General features: G+C 33.4%; 1 protein-coding gene across 1 annotated transcript; it reads left to right on the top strand.

Annotated features, from left to right (window-relative positions):
* The first annotated feature begins 1,581 nt into the window (after positions 1–1,581).
* LOC133189212 (signal transducing adapter molecule 2-like) lies at positions 1,582–23,143 on the top strand. Its single transcript, XM_061324618.1, has 15 exons — positions 1,582–1,718; positions 6,263–6,344; positions 8,165–8,240; positions 8,685–8,783; positions 10,053–10,138; positions 10,336–10,402; positions 10,592–10,667; positions 11,993–12,114; positions 12,376–12,461; positions 13,025–13,119; positions 13,244–13,323; positions 15,156–15,301; positions 20,664–20,808; positions 20,965–21,209; positions 21,444–23,143. The coding sequence occupies exons 1-15, from the start codon at positions 1,676–1,678 to the stop codon at positions 21,646–21,648; spliced, it is 1,653 nt and encodes a 550-aa protein (XP_061180602.1). The 5' UTR covers positions 1,582–1,675; the 3' UTR covers positions 21,649–23,143.

Below are 23,143 nucleotides of genomic sequence, written 5' to 3'. Positions count from 1 at the left end.
CAAGGGTAGTAGCATCTAATTGTAAACGGAAGTACACAATGAACATGTACTCAATTCCTTGAAAAAAGAAAATCTCTACTTTCACCCTGAACTAAATGCTTAACTCTTTAGTGTTGTGGTTTGGCTTACTGGAGGAGCTTGATTTTTGATCCAGTGTGTTTGACTCGTTTCCAAATTCATAATACTTAAGATTGTGAAATATTTATATACTAGTAATTACAAGTAAACGAAAATAACATAATGTAAGAGATCGTGACAGGTAGATGTGCAACTTCAACTTTTTTTACGTCGTCAGTACTTCCGTTTGCCACCGAATATCAAAAATCGCGGATTTTTATTGTCATTTACTAGCATTAAATGAATTGCAAAATTTTCAGTACTTTGATTTACAATGTAGTCTCTTGAAAGGCGCAATAATGCATTTTTGCGCTATTGCGCCTTTTTTCGTGTAACTGTAACGCCTCTTCACTCCTTCACTTCGCGTTTTACGCCTTTTTACTAACACCTTTCAATATTTCCTCATATTATGATAATATGGTTTTATAAAAAATTATACGTATATATTTCTTCAGATAATAAAAAAAATCTAATAAAATTGATACATGTATCCATTCTAACATTGCCAGGGGCCCTAACCGTCGTAGCCGTGAGGACTCAGGAGTCAGGACCCTTGATATTGTGGGGATTACAGGCATCGGGCCTAGATATTGAGTTATGAAAAAAATCCAACATGAAATTTTCCCTTTCTAAGTTATCATCCTGAATCATATCATAAGACTAGAAAAAGATGTTAAACATTTAATTTTGGTCTCATATATGGAGGCAGCCTCAGGTAGTGTTCAAATCATGACCCTACGGGGTGGGGCCACAATGGGCGATCAACGTTTTACATAGAATACAAAGGAGGAATCTTTAAAATCTTCTCTTCAAGAACAACAAAGCCATGATAAGTCACTTTTATATGAAGCATTCTCAGGTAGTGTAGATTCAATTTTGTTCAAATCATGACCCACAGGGGTACGGTGGCGCCACAATAGAAGATCAAATTTTAAATAAGAATATATTGGAGAAAATCTGTAAAAATCTTTTAAAGCCGTGATTTGTCATACATGTATAAATATATGGAAGCATCCTCAAGTAGTTTAAATTCAAGTTTGTTCAAACCATGCCTTCTTTCCTGCCCTTTAAATTTATACAATTCATATTTTCTGATATCAAAAATTATTTATTTTAAAAAATCCAATGCTTTGCTGATAACATTAAGAAGAAGAAGATTTTCTGATGTTGGGACTTTGAATTCTTGATTTATACTCAGTTATTCTTTGTTGTAAATATATATATATATATATATATATATATATTAATTTTAAAAAATACTTCAAGAATAAAACCACACCTCATGAATATTGATTATGCTTATATCAAAAATTCAATTTTTCTTTAACATGTTTTATCAAAATATTCATGGAAGCGGGTTTTACGATCATACTAAGCAGTAGGAATGAATACAAATCATTGACCTGAAACAAAGGATAGAGGGGAAATAACTCGTGGTAAGCGTAATTATCATGTGGGTCTGACTGGCGGAAGTAAACAAAAGATGACGTCAGAACATGCGCAATTTATAGTTCCGTAATATATTTTTCACAGACAGAAGTCAGAGAAGACGAGAATTATGCCACTTTTCACCCCTTCAACGCCTTTCGACAGTGATGTCGGTAAGAGTGCCTATTCAATCAAACATAAATAGCATTTATCCACAGTAATGAAATGGTTTAGGGTGAAAGATTGAAATTCAAGGACACAATGTTTTGACACATGACTAAAACTACAGTTTTTAATTTTTACAACAAAGCTAAACATAAACAGTCTTTTTGGACAATTTTTAAAATGAAATAACCAGTGTTAGAGTGGAGTTAAAAAATTAAAATGGTTAAGAACCCCGCAAATTTTGGTATCATATATCTTTATCATTTCTGAATTATTTTTTTGTTGTTAAAAATCAATCAATACTTTTCTGAAATCTCAAGGTTCCAAACTGAGCTTCTTAGAGATGAAAATTTGTGTAAAGAAATCAATGAATTCATAACTACTTTTCAAAGTATTGTGCTTTTGAGAAAATGTGTACTGATACCCAGCATCATGATGATCATTAGGGGTGGGACGTAGATAGAACTTTCTATCATTAAAATGATATTGTCCTACGGACTCGGTTAAACAATAAGATTATTCCAACTAGGCGGGACGATACACAGGTTTTGCCATAGGATATGTATCTTGATACACATATAATAGGACATGATACATGTATCTTCATATTATGATAAATTTGAAAAAAATGATAATTAAAACTTAGTATTTTATTTGTCTTCTTGACAATAAATCAACAAAATATTTTATATGAAATCACATGTGCTTTGAAAATAATACTTGTAGTTCATCATATTATGAACTATAATATAATTCATAATATTAATTATGAATTATTGATATTAATATTATTAATCAGTCATAATATGGTGGGACAGGTGTTCTAGATAGCCTTGAGTCTCACATGTTTTAGCACGAATGCTGAAAACAAGGGACATTAATAATATGTAAAACAATGAATACTTGTTGTTTATTCTTTAAAACATGGATTAATATGTAATGAGATAGAATAAATGCAAAATAAATTTTGCTTGTTGACATGACTGAAAGTTCCCCTTTGTTCTATTTTGACTCTATATTATCCCAACTGAATGCTTTAAAGCAGAATAATCAGGGATCTCCACATTTGAAAATTTAACCATGGAGGAAGCTGCGTGAAGGCGCAATGTGACCAAAAACACGAATGCATGTTAGACTTCCTAACCTTCATTAATCAATTGGTTAATTCACAAAACTTAACCACTGTAGCACAAAAAGTTGAAATAACCAATAATTTTTTAAGCTAAAAAATTAAAAATAAAAAGGATTATGTATCTTAAAGCGACAGTACGGCTGCAAAATGTGTGCTATTTCATCCAAATTTACCCAATATGTCATTAAGAAATAAGGTATAAAGTTGATGTAAGCAGTTTGAGAAACAGAAATATTCTCTACTCAAACAAAATTAACGTAATTAGAATCTGCCGGAAAATCAAGGGTCGTACGAACTGGAGCAATCTTAGATCTGTTTATTTGTACCACGTGAATTCTAAAACGGCACGTGCCTACACTGTAGAGTTTACAGTTATAATGAATATTAGGTGAAAGCAATTTTCAAAAACACAAATTATCATAACTTTCTGATAAAATAATCTAAAATAATAATCGTAAAGATTTTAGTCTGCATTCAGGCGAATTTAACAGAATTAAAAGTACAAATGTTTACGTTTTGTGTATTGGGGGTCCGAGAAAGGGAAAACCAACTTATCATACGTTATTGCGGCAAATGTCAAACAAAATATTTTTCTGCACAATTAAAGAAAATTAGCATTTCAAATGGCAACAATGTTTATAAGTCAAAGATGTATTTTTAATGTTGAGTTTACACTATTTTTTTTTTCTTTGAAAGCGACGGAAAAATGAGAAATGATAATAAGTATCAACAAACCTGTCGAATAGAAGCGTGAGTGTCGCCGAGTTCCCGTTTCTTCCTTATCCAGCGATTTTATTAATCCCCAAACTAAATTTTAGTCATGAAAGTTGCTTTTTCAAGTTATATTTTCAGTTTCTTTTTCTTTTTGGTCGACTTGGTCAATGTAGCAGGCCTACCGGGATTCCCTCTCTAACCATGCTGTTTTGTTTATGAAAACTACGCATGCGTGCATAGCATGGAATGTGGAACCCCGAACACGTTGCGATGTATATATTTACGTCCCATAAATAACTATTAATGTTAATGAAATAATCCAAATTATTTAATTGTAAAAGTTGTAATTTTCTGAAAGTTTATACATTTATGAGTAGTAAAAAAATTCCAAATCTTGTCGGAAAATTTTATCTAGTCAGTTTTTTGATGAGATGCGCCGTACTGTCACTTTAATTACTCTACAAATGTACCAACATTGGTCCAAAACTGTAGGAACATTTTGAAGGAATTTCAAAATAATGTTTTGATAGAGTAGCCATGGCAACAGTTTTCAAAAACTGATATACAGAATTGATGTTGCCTGTTATATATATAAAAAGTTTTATTTAAATATGACAAAAACTGATGAATTGGTAGTACTTTAAAAAAAAGTTAACAGACACACAAACAAACGAAAGCCAACATCCTACTAATGCCTAAGCTTTTTTTAACTGCATGATCTATGAAAACTTACTGGTGGCATACATGGTAAAAGTAACTTACCGGGGGCATTAATTTGCATTAATGTAATTTTGCTTCGCAGCACTGTTAAGGCGTACTTTAAAGAAATCAACAGAATATAAACGTGCATAAATACATACCTTTTTAAACTGACTTTATTTTTGTAAAGGTACTATATTATCTTATGACTTTAACATTCTTTGAAATAACATTATATACCCCGCTCTGTACTGAATTTGGTTGGTCACGTTATTTGATAGTCACGTGATAAATGCATGTAATGTGTACTGTATGTAGGTCACAAACAAATTTCAATATCGCAAGGGCATACCCTAGTTAAAATTAAAAATTAAAGTAATAGATTGTTTCTACATAACTTGTAGTTTATGGAAAGTGCTGCTGCTTTAAATAGAATTCACATTTTATTAGTTTAAATTTCAAGTTATATGGCTAGTTTTGAAATATGTGTGACCTTTACCAAGTTTTATGTATTTATTAAATCATGCTATTGATTTCAGGAAAGCAGCAGCACTTTTCAAGTTAAGGAATACGTCCGATATGTGTATTCAAAAAATGGTCAAGATCTATTAAGTGTATGCCCTTGCGAAAAGGCGATTTAATGAGGCACCTCGGCGTGAAACATGCACATCCTGTAGACAAAAACACGGTAGAATTAATTCAATACATTATCTGGATATTTTTTAAATAATGGCACTAAACAAACGTTTCAGATTTGTATTAATGGTCTACCTAAGATTTGCAAATAATATTCTGTTTAATAATAAAATGCATTTTTCACTGTGAAAAAATTACTTGATCCGCCTCTCACTGCACATAAAATGCGTCAAACTTTACCATGATGACGTCATGTCGACAAGTGCATTGCGATCAGTGACTTGTTTATATCTTGCTGTGTGGGATTTAACTAGCGACAAAAATGAATGCAGTGGTAAGTTTTGATGTAGTTCATTACTCTTATGCAGTTTAGATTCGCAAATTATTTCATTTTCTGTTATTGTGAGGAATTGCTATATTTGTGTGATGTCACAGTAAACTTTTCCCATATAAATTAGGCCCCGCCCCCTTAATGCAGCCTTAACAGAGCTGCGTTTCTCTATTCTGTCTTTCTCTAAACGTTATTTTTGCTACATATTGCATTTTCGCTGAGTTTCCTCCATTGTTTATTCCTCCACGTGCCCGTGCTAAGAATAGCGCCACGCGAAGTTTCATAAAAACGGGAGGTAACTAAAACTAAGACGACGATTGGCACTTGCGTACATTTTATCAGAAAGATAGTAAAGTTAATGCTTGAAAACAAAGCATGAGGAATTGATTAAATACAGAGAATAGGAAATTTTGAAAGGGCTCATTTTTTTCTGGGCATACCTACTGCTCGTTATGATCTTTTATCAAATAGTGAACACGTTGGAATTTCCCGAAATTACATGTTTGTATACTACAGGATAATTAATTCTCAAGATATTGATCTTCAGCTGATTGACCCTCCATTGTCACGCTTCCCAGCATAGTCGCCGATCAGCGACCGTGTTTGTTTGCACAGTCCGCTTTCCCTCGAGGCATGCCAGATGCATGGCAGTCGTAGTATAAACACAATTAACTACTCAAGTCATTAAAAAGTAGGTGTAAATACTAAAATGCAATAAAAATTTAACCATGGCGGCCGCCCATTTTAACCATGGCGCAGCTCGTTTAACCATGGCGCATATAAATTTAACCATGGCGGGCCGCCATGGTAAAACCCCTTGTGGAGAACCCTGATAATTCATTTGCAACCTAAGGCATTGTCAGGTGTAAAATTTTGAAGAACTGTCTAGTACACATATCTTGATGAAATTGAAATACAGGAAATGGAAGAAACTATTAAGTACATGTATCATGATTTACAATAAAGCATAATCCAAACGTATTCATTTAATGTTTGATTTCTCTTTAAGTTTTCAAATTTTACATCAATATTTTTTTCAGAAAAGGCAACTAGTGAAATGAATACAGAAGAGAACTGGGCCGTTATAATGGACATAGTAGATAAAGTCAACACAACCAATGGGTAAGTTGGATATTTCAGATTGCTAATAGACAGTGCTGAAGTTCTATTCTGTTACACTGCATGTATCAATATCTAATCATTTCTTTGAACTTAGAACTACAACTTGATTATATAACAAGAAAGTATTGTATCCCAACTTTATATAATGTGATCTATGTTTTTTTAATCCTGATTTCTGACACAATAGAATAGCACATCAAATCTCCTTTGAATAATGATTGATATGTGTCTTAATATCAATATCAAAGAGGAGATATCCACAAAACTTGAATCTATACAAATAAAGACAATTTGTTTCATGGCTTAAAAAAAAATATGGAGAATCAAAAGAGATGTATTATTGTTGTATGTTTATCATTAACTCAACACAAGAGTATGTGTAACATTACACAAACAACAATATGGGTCTTTCTTTATGAAATGAAACAATAAAGATGTACTGTTGTTTCATTTCTTGTAACCAAGGATAGATATTATATTTAATTTTGTTTGAAAGAGATCCTTTTTCATAAAAAGAATCATTATCATACATTTGTTTTATTTTTAAAATCAAATTAAAAGAGTATTTTTGATATTCAGAGTGATATTTCTAGTTTATGAATATAATCATGATAATTACACTAAATAAAATATTATTTCATTGAATTACAGTTTTCTTCAAATTTAGTAGAATAATAATAATGTGCTGGTATAGTGTAAGCATGTTGATATTTTGCCATAATCTGCTAATTCAGACATGTACCCAAGTCACATTTGGTATCAACTTTATTTCACAATCTTATCATGAGTGTTTTTATGCCCCGTAATCAAAGATTTGGGGCATATAGTTTTTGGTCTGTCTGTCCACAAAACCTCTAACCTCGGCCCCAACTTTGAGTACCAACATTTCTGAACTCAACATGTAACACACCTTCTAACCTTGGCCATAACTTTTGAATGGTTGGTGCTAGGGCTTTCATATCTCACATGTGTATTCCTTGTGATAAGATTTTTGTTTGAGATCCAATATTTTTGACCTCTTGACCTTGACTTGCAGTTTGAAATACTTTTGGGAAAAAAAATTAAAACTTAGCCATAACTTTTGAATGGTTGATGCTAGGGCTGTCATGTTTTACATGTTTGTTTTTTGTGACAAGACCTTTCTTTGGGTACCAACATTTTTGTTCTCACAACCTTGACATTGGAGTTTGACCTACCTTTGTAAAAACTTTAATCATGGCCATAGCTTTTGATACTAGGGCTTTCATATTTCACATGCATATTCTTTGTGACAAAGGACTCTTTGTGAAAGGCCTTTTGTTTGGTAACAACATTTTTTACCTCTTGACCATGGCATTGGATTCTGACCTTCTTTTGGAAAAAAAAACTTAAACATTGGCCATAACTTTTGAATGGTTGGTGCTAAGGCTTTCATGTTTCAGATATATTCCTTGTGACAAGACCTTTTTTTTTTTGGTACCAACATTTTGACTTCTTGACCTTGGACTTTCTTTTATAAAACTTTAAATTGGCCATAACTTTTGAAGAGTTGATACTAGGGCTTTCAGATTGCACTTATGTATTCTTTTTTACAAGACCTTTCTTTGGGTATCAATATATCTGACCCCATGACCTTGACCTACTTTTGAAAAAGCTGCCATTAAGGGCATCAGTATTTCCTTGTTTCAACATACAAAGTTAAATGAGAGGTCTTTAAAACTACATGGTAATTGATTTTTATATTCAAATATTTCATTACTTGTATAAAGTGATATGGTTTTAAAATACCCCAAAGGATAAAGAGCTTTATTGATACTATTTATGATACCTTTCTGTTTTAGATCAAAAGATTGTTTGCAATCCATTGCCAAAAGACTGAATCACCGTGTACCATTTGTGGCAATGCAGGCATTAACGGTAATTTTACTTTGTAGTCACTGTATTGTAATCAAGAAATGAAAGGCAGTATGCCTGTCTGATGTGAGTAGAGATTATACAGCATGTAATTGATATTTTAATATTGAACATGCAAGCAGTGGAATAGATTCATGCGTATTAAAGAATCCCTCCTTAGGTAATATAGGTTCTGGAAAATATTGCATAGAAATACGAAAGCAAAAAAAGCTCACCTTTATGCTAAAAATAAGCACAAATGTAATTAAATGCACCATTAACAGACTCATTATATATATACAGACTGTGTTTTATTAATTTTGGTTAAAGATTTTCATGGATTGACTTTCTTCATTTTCCTTCTTGTAGAATTTTAATATCCATGTCCCTTTAAGAGCAATTTTATCTGGAATTAGTTTTTGATAAAATTAGATAAATTTTTACTGAAGAGTTATAATTTTTTTGTAGCTCCTGGATGCCTGTGTCAACAACTGTGGTAAATCTTTCCATTTAGAAATATCATCTAGAGATTTCATCTCAGAATGTCGGACTCTGATAAATCAAAAAGTAGGTTTTATCTTACAGACAAAGCACCTATTGGAAGGATAAGATATGATATAAAATTAATATTATACATAAATTGCTTCAAACAATATTGTTCAAGAAAACAATAATTGTGTGCCAACTTCTAGCTTCTACATGTACAAAGTTATGAAGTCATTGGGATTCCCAGATTATTTTAAAGCTCAAGATTAGTACCACCTTCAAATTTTACTGTCAGACCCCAAAATAATGGTGTGTTTTGAATATAAATTGCTTATTTGTACATATCTTTACATACATGGAAATGTATCAGTCAAAGACTGAAATAAGTAAACATACTATTGTGACTATGCAGTAGCTCTTAAGGACATTTATTCTTAGTTTGCCTGGTGTTTTATCTATAAAGCGATCTAAAGAGTTCAGCTGTTGATATCCTAAAATCTCTTATTGAAAATAATAAATAATAACATGAAAAAAAATTATTCCCAGAACAGTGGACAAGTTCATGAGCAAAGTCCTGGGGAACTGAGGGATAACTTCACTATATCCGTAATTCATGATATCCATATAAAAAGTTTGTAAAAGTTTATACAGTCAAACCTCGTTATCTCAAACTTGATGGGACAGAGAAAAAACTTTGAGATATGGAGGAAATAGGTGGTTAGGACTTCCCAATACCATGGTATTCGAGATATCCATGTTCGAGATACCGAAGTTCAACTGTATAGTGCATTAGAATATATTTATACATTTACAGTGTACACATTTTCCTTCTTATGATTAAAGAATATGCTTATTTATTGGAGTATCAAATACATGTACAAAACCTACTTTGGAGAACCTTAAGTTGATATAGTTAATAAAATTTCAATCTTAAATACTTACACAAAATAATGTAAGTTTAATATCTTTAATTTTGAGATCCTAAAATATATTTTGTAAAAGATTTAAATTTTGTTATTTTTTATCTCTACTGGACACAAAATTAACTCTCTATATCCATAAATTTGTTGTATCATAGTTCGTAGTCGCCATAAAATATTACAAGGAATTGTAAAGAGTGTTGCCGGGAACACCCAGAAACTTCTCTATGTTTGAAAATTTCCACGTTCGCACAAAACAAGTTTTACTATATAGGGTTTAGTATTTTCCATGATAGTATGTAGACTTCAAACCATAAAAGAATTTCACGTCTGTATGGATTAGCCATGCTATCACCTGAAATTCAGCACCTGGTGAAGAAAATGTAACCATGATTAACTTAGTATTTCAATTTGAACCCTTTGTTGACAGGCTCATCCAAAAGTAGCTCAGAGATTAAAGTTGATGATAAAGAAGTGGGCAGAGTCTAAGGAATTTAGAGATGAACCTACGTTAAGGTATTTTGTTTTAGAATATTTGTCATACTAAATTGTTACTTTGAAATTTTTATCCTCCCTCCTTGTTAAACTAAATGTTCATGATTTAGATAAACCATCTAGAATTGAATATAATTGGATAAATCCTTATATTTACTTTGTTTTGATGATGTCTTTGTTTCTGGCTATTAACATATATGTATATATTTTTTTTTCAGTTTGATTCCATCATTTTACAACAGTTTGAAATCTGAGGGAGTAGATTTCAGTGATCAGGATGCCCCAGTAAGTCTGTATCATAATATTTATTTCATTTGTGCAAACATGGCATCTTCAAGCTTTCAGTCATGATTTAACTGTTTGTATCAAATTTTCAACTCTATATTAATTTTTTTTCTTAAAAAGATTTTCATTCTATTTGATATTAATTAATCAATTGGAAATAATTATTGTGTTGATTTTTATGGCCTTTAGGTAAAGAAGACCACACAATTAAGTAGCAATCCTGATGTTGCTAATAGCCAACAGGAGGAAGATGATATAGCAAAAGGTAGAATTAAAGCGAGTTAACGAGCTAATTATACCCACGCAAATGAAGTTTGGAGGGGGATATAGGAATCACCTTGTCCATCTGTCTGTCCATGCAATCATGTCTGGCTATAAATTTGTAATGGAGAATCATTGGAAACTCGTGCATACTTGATACAAAGTTTGTTTATAACTTGAGGGTGCACCATGACCATGACCCAGGTCATTCCTGCAAGTTGAAGGTCAATGGCAGATAAAAGTATGAAATTTGTGTCTGGTCTTATGGAGAAACACTGAAAGTTTATACCCCATACAACCTGAAGGTGTGTCATATGACCTGGTCAAGGTCATTTTATCAAGTTCAAGGTCACTTTTAGAAAAATGTTTAATTCCTTTCCCGGCCATATCTTGTAATGGAAAACATTAAAGGCTTATATTTATCACAAATATTGTATATGACAAAAGGGTATGTACTGACCATGACCCAAGGTTATTTTAGCAAGGTCAAGGTCACTTGTAGAAAAAATAGTTTATGTATGGTGTATAACTTTCTAATGCAGAAACATTGGAAGTCCATATTTCATATAAATATCACTTATTTCTTTGAGATGTGTCCTGAAATTGACTCAGGGTCATTCTGGCAAGTACAAGGTCACTGGCAAAAAAAAAGTGTAACATTTTGTAACCAGTCCATTACGTTGTTATTAATAAGTATTTCAAGTTGAAACATCAAACATATTTTAATTGTGAGCTCAAGGTTTGTCATAACCTTGACCCAAGGTTATTATAGCAAGTTCAAAGTCACTGGAAGAAAAGTGTAAAATGTATGTCAGGTACGTAATTTTGTAATGGAGAAACATTGGATATCCATATTTCACTCAAAGATTACTTATTACCTGGGGGATGCATTTTTTTTTTTGCCAATTCATTTTGGCACATTCAGGGTCATATTTGAAAAATTGTATATGTGCAGTTGAAAAAAATTGCAGCAGATATTTTTTCCTGCTTGCTCACAGTACTATTAGATTGAAAGCTGTCTTTGTAACTCCTCTCTTCTGTGATATTGTTAATTCAATCATGTCTAAAGTGCTTTACTCTTTTGATGTATTTTTCTAGTTATCTTTTGTTCAACTTAATGAATTCATGAAATGAGGCACTTGTTCATAGAAACTAACTTTAAGAATTTCCTTATGTGAAGGTCTGTCACATACAAAGGAAATTTTACCATAATTTGGGAGATGTTAAAAAAAAGTTTTGCTAGCTCTGAGAAGAAGATTCAATGTTGTCATGCATAATTCAACAAAAGTTTAAAGTATTTATTTAGTAATGTTTTTTTTTTTTGAACAGCAATAGCCCTCTCTTTAAAAGAATCGGAGAAATCAACTGCCAAGACCACGAGTTTGTATCCTACAGGATTTAATTCCTCTGCTATATATGCCACTAGCAGTAAACCCAGGGAAGTCAGAAAGGTGAGAGTATTCCAGAGATAGGAAATCAATCAGAAACATCTGTGTTAAGATGCTAAAGATTTCTACATTTTAAAGAAATATGTGTACCTGACTGCTACAAAGACTCAAAGTTACATTTACATTTTATAGATACAGTATATGTCGTACTACAATATATTTGTACATTTAGTTTGTAAGATAAGAAATCAATCTGAGGACTGTTGCTTTCATGTCAATTGATTTGGCTATTTTGACTTGCATATGTTTGTGACATGGTTGTAGGTTCGAGCCCTATATGACTTTGAAGCCGCTGAAGACAATGAGCTGACATTTAAGTCTGGAGAATTCATTAGTGTCACTGACGACAGGTTAAGTAACAGTTACTCAGTATGACATACTTACATGGATTTATTCAAGTTGTTTACACCATTATAAGCATGATTCATAGCCTAGGATTACTTTGCTGATTACCGGTATTTATCCCATATTATGCAATATCTTTCATCATTTCTTTAATAGCTTTGTATAACAATATATGTAGTTCAGTTGAATAAAGATCGTTGTTTCCTTTTAAAGTCTTGTAAGATATATACTCTTAAATTCATAAAAAGGAATGTTGCTTGTATTTTGCTTTTAATTGTCTACTTAGACTAAATGACTGCATTTTCAAGAAAAAAGGGATTTTTATGTAACCCAAGGAAACTGACTACATGTAATTGGTACAGGGATTACAGATTATTGTGTTCTCTATTAAAAAGATGATAAATCAGCAAAGCTGAAGGCAATGCAGATATTTCATCTTCTCAGTAGGAAATAAATGATTTTTCTTTCCTTATCTATTTAAAACTAAACTGGACACTAACGTTTTGTGCTTTCCCACCTTGGTGTAAAGAGCATATAAGTAACAATAGCATGATAATATTTATTGTAGTGATACTAACTGGTGGAAAGGCTTCAACCATCGAGGAGAGGGACTGTTCCCTGCCAACTTTGTCACCTCAGACTTGACAGTAGAGCCGGAAGAATGTAAGAATTAGAGTGCATTGCACTACTAGAGACCAATTTCCAAAGTCATTTTAATCATAAATGTGATGTGACATTGATGTACACTTTGTTATTTTAGTCAAAGATATTTTCTGATTTATTTCAGCTAAAGTAGAAAAAGCTGTTTCCTTTAAGGAGGAGGTGCAGGTTTTGGATTTTGAATCAGATGAAGTGACAATTGATGAGGTAATTGTTAGTTCAACTGAGCCAGAGGCTCAAGTGAGCTTTTCTGATCAAAGTTTGTCTGGTGTATGTCTCTCTGTATGTAGTATTAATGTAATTTTTCACATTTTCATCTTCTTCTATAAAACCACTGGGCCAATATCAACCAAATTTGCCACAAAGCATTCCTAGGTAAAGGGGATTCAAATTTATACAAATGAAGAGCCATACCCTCTTTCAAGGGGAGATAATTAAGAAATGGCAAAAAGGTGGGTGCCTTAAAGATCTTCCTCTCAAGAACCACTGGGCCAGAAAAGTTCAAATTTATATGAAAGCTTCCTTAATGAATGTACATTCTAATTTATTCAAATCATGACCCCCCAGGTTTAAGGCTGGGTCACAGAAGAAGATCAAAGTGTAACATACATGTAGGAATGAATATAGAGGAAATTTTTTTTTTAAATCTTCTCAAGAACAGTAGGTCAATGATTAGTGATATTATTATGCAAACATCCCTAGGTAGTGTAAATTCAAACTTGTTCAAATCATGGCTCCTAGGGTTAGGATGGGGCCACAATAGGAGATCTAGATTTAACATGGTAATATTTAGGTGAAAATCTTGAAACAATCTTCTGATGAAAAAATACAGGTCAGTGATTATTCATATTTATTTGGAAGCATCCTCAGGTAGTGTAAATTCAATTTTGTTCAAATCATGGCTCCTGGGGTTGGGAACACAATAGGAGATGTAGGTTTAAGTAATATGTAGGGAAGAATCTTGAAAAAATCTTTTGATGATGATCTAAAGGGCAATGATTATTCATATTCATTTGGAAGCATCCTTAGGTAGTGTAGATTCAGTTTTTTTTTTCAAGTCATGGCCCCTAGGGTTAGGGTGCAGCCACAGTAGAAGATCAAAGTTTAAAATGGAAATATATAGAAAAAAAACTTTAAAAATCTTCTTTTCAAGAACAGCAGGGCCATGATTCATAATATTGATATGCAAACATCCTCAGGTGGTGTAGATTCAAGAATGTTCAAATCATGGCCCTCGATATTAGGACAAACAATAAAAGATCAGAAGATAGAAGGATCACATGAAAATATAATGGGAAAAACCTCTTGTAAAGAACAGCAGGGCCGTGATTAGTCGTATTAATATTGCAAGTAATCTCAAGTTGTAAAGATTCAAGTTTGTTCAAATAATGGCCCTGGGTGGAATGGGGAGTGGGGGCATAATAGGGGATCAAAGTTTAACATGGAAATATAATGAAAAAAAATCTTTAAAAATCTTTTCAAGAACAAAAGGCCATGATTAGTCATATTTAATATGCAAGCATCATCATGTAGATTCAGTTTCGCCCCTTGGGGTAGGGTGGGGCCATAACAGAGGATCAAAGAAAGATATCTTTTAAAAACTTCTTGTAAAGAACAGCATGGCCATGATAGTTGTATTAATAATCATGCAAGCATGCTCAGGTTTTGAATGTTCAAATCATGGCCCCCGTAGTAGGATGGGGCCACTGTTCTGAAAAACAGCAGGCCAAGGTGACTTCTGTGAACATTGTGGCCCATGGGCCTATTGTTAGTGTTTAGCAACTTCTATCAGTGTATGAAAATGCTAGCTATTTAAAATTTTAATTACAATTGTAGAATTGTTAGATTGTAAGATAAATCATAATATTACATTGATTTATTTCAGTCAGCTTAATTTTGTCCTGCTTAATGATTGTTTAGGCCATATGCACTACTTCTTAGTTCTTAATGATTGCATGGGATCCTCAGTGTTATGTTTGTTTCAGGGTAAGATTGATCTTAATGATTGCATGGGATCCTCAATGTTATGTTTGTTTCAGGGTAAGATTGATGAGGTGTTACAGTTGATACAGAATGCTGATCCAACTGGTGAAACACAACCAGACTCAACCGAAATGTTAAGACTGGAGAACCAGTGTTCCAGAATGGGTCCTCTGATTGACACTGAATTGGAAAAAATTGACAAGTGAGTTCTTTGTACAAGCACCAGGTTATTTAACACATTTATTTACTTTGATAAAAAAAAGCTACAGCTTACACAAGTTGTATATAATAGAGACCACTTATTTGGTCACGGCCATGTAAGGTGCAATGTGTTTCACAAAGAAGTATTGGTGTTTTAAAGTGCTGTACTAAACCTTCATTTTATGACATAGAATGTTTGTTTGGCTTATTTCTTTATTATCCCCACAAAGTTCAGGGTGGTACAGTTTATAGGAATCAACTGTCTATCCTTGCAATTATATCCAGGTCATAACTTTGTAATGGAGAAACATTTGAAGGTCATACTTCACAGAAAGATTTACTTATCACTTGAGGATGTGTCTTGACCTTGTTGAAAGGTTATTTTGGGTAATTTCAAGGTCATTGGCAGAAAAAGTGTAAAATTCATGTCAGGACCAATACTTTCTAGCAAAGAAAGTTTAAGAAACACTGGAAGCTAATACTTTGCACAAAGATTGCTTATGGCCTGAGGATATTTTATGACAAATTGATCACATGTAGAGAAATGTTTTCTGTCTCAGCACTGTCTTGTAATGGAGAAACATGGAAGCTCATACTAAGCACAAAGATTGCTTGTGACCTTATCACAGGTCAGAGTTCAAGATCACTGGCAAAAAAACTCTGGTCCATATTCTTTGAAGAGAGAAACATTGGATGCAACACTTTGCACAGTAACTAGTTTTTTTTTGGAGCAAACTTAGGCCTTAAAGTGGTAAGTGTAAGGAAGTAACCTATTGTAACTAGAAAATCTGAGTGCTAATAAATTAGGTTGCAGGATTTTGAATTCCAAGTTGAATGATGCCTGACCTTTACCTTTGATTAGGTGAAGGATTTTCATAGACCAGGTTCTGTCTCTTTTCTTTATTTCATGAGCAGGTAATTTAGGACTGTTAGCAGCCATCAAGATGGAGTTCACTCTATCTAATTGAAAATGCTAAGCAATCTAGACATGTTGTTCTAAGTAATACTTTTTTTTAGCTCACCTCAACGAAGTTGGGGGAGCTTATGTAATACCCTTGGCGTCGGCTTCAGCGTCCCAGGTTAAGGTTTTTGGAGCAGTTTTCTTTTCAAGTACTTCTATGGCCTATATTAGTCAGAGATGCATGGAGGATGCTTCTAGTGTGCTTCATTGTACCAGTCAAGGTTTCAGATGCTGCAATTTCAGCTAAAGAATGACCAGGTTAATGTTTTTGGAGCAGGTTAAAGATTTTGGAGCAGGTCTCATTTCCAAGTAACTATAAGCCCTATATTGACCAAACTTGCATGGATGATACATCTAAGGATGCACACTACTGAACTTGCTTCCGATGCTGGATCTGACCTACATTTTCTGGATGAGTGACAAGGTTAAGGTTTTTGGAGTAGATCTCATTTCTAAGTAACTGTAAGCCCTATATTGACCAAACTTGCATGGATGATACATCTAAGGATGCACACTACTGGACTTGCTTCAGATGCTGGATCTGACCTATATTTTTAGGTCACCTGAGTCACTCAGGTGACCTTTTGCTATCCGTTCTCGTCCGTCAGCGTGCGTCGTGCGGTGTGCGTCGTGTGTTAACATTTGAACATTTTTAGCTTCTTCTCTGAAACCGCTGAACCAATTTCAACCAAATTTAGCATATAGTATCTATGGGTGAAGGGGAACAAAAATTGTAAATTCCATGGTCCCAGCCCCCCTGGGGCCTGAGGGGTTGGGCTAAAACCACCAAAAATAATGCAATCTTTAAAAATCTTCTTCTTTACTCCTGGACATCAAGCAGTCAAACTGTTGGCATCATTGTAATAAGCATTGAGTCCTCTACCAAAATTGTGAAATTCATGGCCCCAGGGTCAGGGGTTCTTGTGTTAGGGTGGGGCTCTATTGATTATATAAATGCATTAATTCTTTGAAAATCTTCTTCTCTGCTCCTGGGTATTAAATAAATTAACTAAGTATATAGTTATGATGAGCAAGAGTGCCTCTTTCAAAATTGTGAATTTCATGGCCCCTGGGTCAGGGGTTCTGGTGTTAGGGCAGGGTTCTATTGAGTACTGTGGTTTCATTAATATTTGTGGGCATCAATTTTCGTGGATTTAGTAAAAATCACTGTTTCGAGGATACGTAAATTTGTGGATAATGATCATAAAAAAAAAATCACCTTTTCATTTACTTACAGCTGACAACTCTTTAATTTATTCTTTATATTTTACTCATCTGTATTTTTAAAGTCGGAACCTTGAAGCGTTTACAACGCAGTGTACATGGTATAACAATAAAGGGTGAGGAATTCCAAACACCGTCTCCATTGTAAGCTAAACTATGATCTCAATTGGCAAATTAAATATTGGATATTGAAACAGATTATTAAAAACAATTAATTAAAATAGACTTTAATTTAATCAACGTTTTGGTTAAAAGGTGTGCAAGAATCTTAAAATATTAAGAAAATTGGGATTTTATCTTTTAGGCGCACACAGGACGATAATTAAGTGTGGCACCAGGGTATTAAAAAGTAACAAAAATAATTAAGTTTTTAAATTAACAAAATGGTGTTAAAGACTTTTTTCACATGCACAGCGTGTTGTTTTTAGACTCAACGGTGACATCCAGACCCCCATGTTTGTAGATCTCTGAACAAACACATCCACTCTCGCTGGATACGATGTAACGCTTAAAAATGCAAAATGGACGACAAACAAAACGACAAGCAAACCTTGAAGGGCTTCGAAACGGCAGGACTTCCGAACATACATACCCGCTTTCTCATGTTTAACAAAAAAAAAAATTGTTTCAAAGTCAAATCAGCATTAAATTGTGTTAGAGTAATTAATAGAATAAATAGAGTTCAGAATATTTAAACATATTTTGCTAAAAATTGCCAGATAATTATCAAACAATATTTTTTTAAAAAGTTATTCTTTAAAATGATAAAATTCGTTTATAAAGCCAACCTGTTGGGGAAAGGGGGGATATTCACATATATTAATGAAAGTAGTAATAGGCTTTTTAAAGGTTTATCAAAAATCAAAATGGAAGCACCAAACTTCGATGAGTATTTAATTTCGTGGATCAACTCAACAACGAAATCCACGAAAATTGGTGTTCCACGAATAATGATGAAACCACAGTATATAATAAAAATGTATTAATTCTTTGAAAATCTTCTTCTCTGCTCCTGGGTATTAAATAAAGAAACTTAGTACATAGTTATGATGAGCAAGAGTGCCTCTTCCAAAATTGTGAATTTCATGGCCCCAGGGTCAGGGGTTCTGGTGTTACGGAACGGCTTTATTGATTATATAGTTAAAATGCATTAATTCTTTGAAAATCTTCTTATCTGCTCCTGGTTATTAAATGAACTAATTTAGTACTTAGTTATGATGAGCAAGAGTGCCTCTTCCAAGATTGTGAATTTCATGGCCTCAGGGTCAGGGGTTCTGGTGTTAGGGCGGGGCTCTATTGATTATATAGGAAGATGTATTAATTCTTTGATAATCTTTTTCTCTGCTCCTGGGTATTAAATAAAGTAACTTAGTACATAGTTATGATGAGCAAGAGTGCCTCTTCTGAAATTATGAATTACTAAGAACATAGTTATTGTGAGCATGACTGCCTTTTCAGAAATTGTTTCATGGCCCTTGGGTCAGGGGTTCTGGTGTTAGGAATGGGCTCCATTGATTATATAGTAAAATTGCATTAATTCTTTGAAAATCTTCTCAGTTCCTGGATATTAAATAAACTAAGTACATAGTTATGATGAGCATGGCTGCCTCAGAAATTATGAATTTAATGGCCTCTGGGTCAGGGGTTCTGGTGTTAGGGCGGGGCTCTATTGATTATATAGGGAATAGGCATGAATTCTTTCAAAATCTTCTGTGCGCCTGGGTATTTTTCAAACAAAGGAAGTGCATGGTTATGATAAGGAAGAATGCCTCATGGCCCTTGGGTCAGGGGTTCTGGTGAGGGGGGAAGAGCTCTATTGATTATATATAGTGAAAATGCATAATTTCTTTCAAAATATTTTTTCTACTACTGGTTATAAAGTAAAGAAACAAGTGTATAGTTATAATGAGAAAGGGTGCTTCTTCCAGAATTGTGAGTTCGTGGCCAATGGGTCAGATGTTCTGGATAAGGATGGGGCTTTATTTATTTAATAATATGGTGAAAATGCATTTCTTTGAAAATCTTCTATGCTTCTGGGGATGTTCAAGGCAAACAGAGTAAAAGTTTTAATATGCAAGGGTATTTTTACCAGAATTTTGAACACCTGGACCATTTAGTCAAGTGTTCTAGTCCTGGCCAGGGCTCTATTAACTTGTATTCTGCTGAGCAAAGTTATTCCCCTTTGCCATTCACCTTTGATAATTAATCAATGTAAATAATGTATTTGAAAGCTTAATAGGGTAAGAGAATTATGCAAGATAATTTATTGTATAATGAAAAAGTACTTTTATAGATTTAATGACTTGGAAAGTCAGATAAGCAGATAGATACTAGACCAATTATTTTGTTGATGCTAATCATACTATTTTTCTTGCTTTTGGGCAACAAAGCTTCATTTTTCAGTTTATGGATCCTCTAAATTGTTGTATTGTACTCAGGTGACTGTTAAGGCCCTTGGGCCTCTTGTTTGGATGAGTAACCAGGTTAAAGTTTTTGAGGCAGATGTCATTTCCAAGTAACTATAAACCCTATATTGACCAAACTTGCATGGATGATACATCTAAGGATTCACACTACTGGACTTGTTTCGGATGCTGAATCTGACCTATATTTTCCGGATGAGTGACCAGGTTAAAGTTTTTGGAGCAGATGTCATTTCCAAGTATCTATAAACCCTATATTGACCAAACTTGCATGGATGATACATCTAAGGATGTACACTACTGGACTTGCTTCGGATGCTGGATCTGACCTATATTTTCTGGATGAGTAACCAGGTTAAAATTTTTGGAGCAGATCTCATTTCCAAGTAACTATAAGGCCTATCTGAACCAAACTTGCATGGATGATGCATCAAGGGAAGAACAATCTCAAAACTTGCTTCGGATGCTGGATTTGACTTACATTTTCTGGATGAGAGACTAGTTTTAAGTTTTCAGATAAGTCTATTCCCAAGTAACTGCAAGTCCTATCAGACCAAAATTGCATAAATGTTGCATCTAGGGATGCACACTCCTAGATTATAAGTTTAGTGTGGGACTTTGCCTTACTTAAAGACAACATTCGTTGAGGTGAGCTCTGTAATCTCTGATTACCTATGTTTAATTTTGGAAGAAAATGATCTGAAATTTTTAAATCTTTTTGCTTTGTAATGTTTTAATTTTGTTCTCTTTTGCAGAAAGCATGCCAGTTTATGTGAACTAAATTCTAAAGTGGTGGAGGCAATGCAGTTATATCACAACTTAATGAAAGAGACCCCTGCTCCTTATGGCTATAAAACTCAACATCCTGCTGCTCCCATGAATTACAATTTTCCCAGTCAGGTACACTAGCCTTGTCTTAATATCAATTTTGTTTAATTTCTTTATCCTTGATTGTTTTATGTGTGTATTGAAGATACAGGTAATTCATAATGCTATGATCTTTTGTTAAATCATGTACAGGCATGTTAATGTTAAAGTAAATATTTTCTTGAACAGTCAGGGTATAATGGCCAACCCCAGTTTCAGCCTGGCCCAGGTCAGATGCCACCTAGCTCTCTTCCACAGGGATCTATACCTGTGGGGCAGATGCCCTTAGCCCAGGGATCAATGCCACAGAATCTTGGCATGATGCCCCCAAATGTACAGATGCCACAGAATCAGATGAATTCATCAGTTCCTCAGCAAATGTCCATGAATCCACAGAGCTATATGCCTCAAGTACCTAGTAGTCAACCTTACAGGTGAATAGGTGTTCAGAAACTGTTTAAACTTTCATAAAATTATGGGATTCTAAGAAATACGATATCAATGATAATCAGAAATAAAATATCTTGGTTGATTATCTGTTTAATACTTAATTTACCATAAAAGATGATACAACATTTCTTTAGTAGCTACAGATATTAGAATTTTACCTTCAATTATTTGGTCTTCATCTCTGAGATTAATAATTATTTTTACTTTCTTTCCAACAGTTCCTCATCAGATTCAAGTATGAATGCTTACAATCCATCTGTTCAATCCCAGAGTGCAATGCCTCCATCTCACAACCAATCAATGCCACAGCAAGTTTCCTCTGCACAGAGCGGGGTCCCTCAACAGAACTTTCAGTACACAATGTCACAAATGGACGGTAGACAGTTTTACCAGCCTCCTCCCCAACAACAACCCCTCTTATGAAATCAGTGATTTTGTCTTGTTATCACACATTTTGTTGTTTTCAGTGTTACATACAAATGTTTACATCATAAGTTACAAGTTATAGCATTTCCTTGTCCATGTATGCTTATATAAGTAATACATGTAGTTGAGAAACAACTACACTGTACATTTTATATATAAGGTGGCATAACAAATGTATGTACATGTAAATTATTTAAACTTGTACAGAAGAATCATCTTTGTGTAAGTGAACATTTGTTCTGAAGTATTAAAAAGGTACTTTGAATTCAGTGTACTTGATGTATGCGAGGTTAATTACAAGTTTTATGAGGAAGAGTATAAATCAATGTATGAGAGGCTTTTAAGTTTTCTGAGTGTTCACCAAGTATAAAGTCTGCAGCTGTATGCAGCTGGTTTCTGCTTTTTTTCTTCTTCAGAAAATATATGTATATGAGAAGGGAAAACTGATAATGTGTGTAAAGAATTTCAAGCAGTAAAATGTTGCTTGGTATAATTTTTTCATCAAAATAGCAAAAATCATGTTTTATTGTTGGTTAAATACTGTTTTCATTCATGAAATATTTTCATTCTACCAACCTAGTATATAAAATTATTACATATGCACAAAAATGGACAAAATCTTTCTTACAGTTGGAAGATTAAATCAAAGACATATTTGACAGGATTTGCAGCAGTACAATTTACAATGTTCATGGTACATACTTCATTTAGCCATTTCTATTTGATTTCCAGTGATTTCTCTATTAGAAACACTTTTCCTGCTTGGGATTTGGTTCATTTATATCCTCAATAATTTATTATTCATGAATGGATGAAAAAAAGTATATGTGGACATGCAATCAGTTTTTGATTGTATACTATTTTCATGGATCTTTGTATATCCATGTACATTGTATGTTGTTTATCCATGTATGTGTACATGTATGTATGATGGGGCAGACTGTTCTGCCACCGTGACAAGCTGTGATACAGATGAGTGATACTGGTGTGTAGGGAAATTAGATCTCTGATACAAAATCATTTGTAGTGTGTGCACAATAATAAATGAAAACAAATTTGAATAACAGAAGTTGTGCCCTTCTAGAAAAATTTGTTACTAATTTTGCTTTTACTTCAGGAATTTTTAATGTCCATTTTATATCCAATAAAGGCACTGGATCAATGAAAGTGAAACTAATTTAAAGTTTCTGTATGGTTTAATTTAGTCCTTTAGGGATTTATTTTGTATAGAAAGAAAATGAAAGAATTTCCTTCAGCTTAACAGGTATTTTCCTATTTATATAATGGCATGCCTTTGTGTTGATGTTTAAGTATTCCATGTACTGTATATGTTGCTGTTAGTTGTTGTTCTGAGCAATAGTCATAAATGGGCAAATGTTTGACATTATCTGTAATCTGGAATACAGTGATAAAACATAAACAGAACTCTTCATTTGATTTGCTGATTAAAAAATTTGATTTGCTGATTAAAAAATACTGACAATAAAAATAA

Source organism: Saccostrea echinata, unplaced genomic scaffold, assembly GCF_033153115.1.
Source record: "Saccostrea echinata isolate AGI-Se365-2 ecotype Australia unplaced genomic scaffold, CSIRO_AGI_Sech_v1 ptg000001l, whole genome shotgun sequence".
Classification (NCBI taxonomy): domain Eukaryota; kingdom Metazoa; phylum Mollusca; class Bivalvia; order Ostreida; family Ostreidae; genus Saccostrea; species Saccostrea echinata.
Note: the sequence above shows the minus strand (reverse complement) of the source record. Positions and strands in the feature narration are given on the sequence as shown.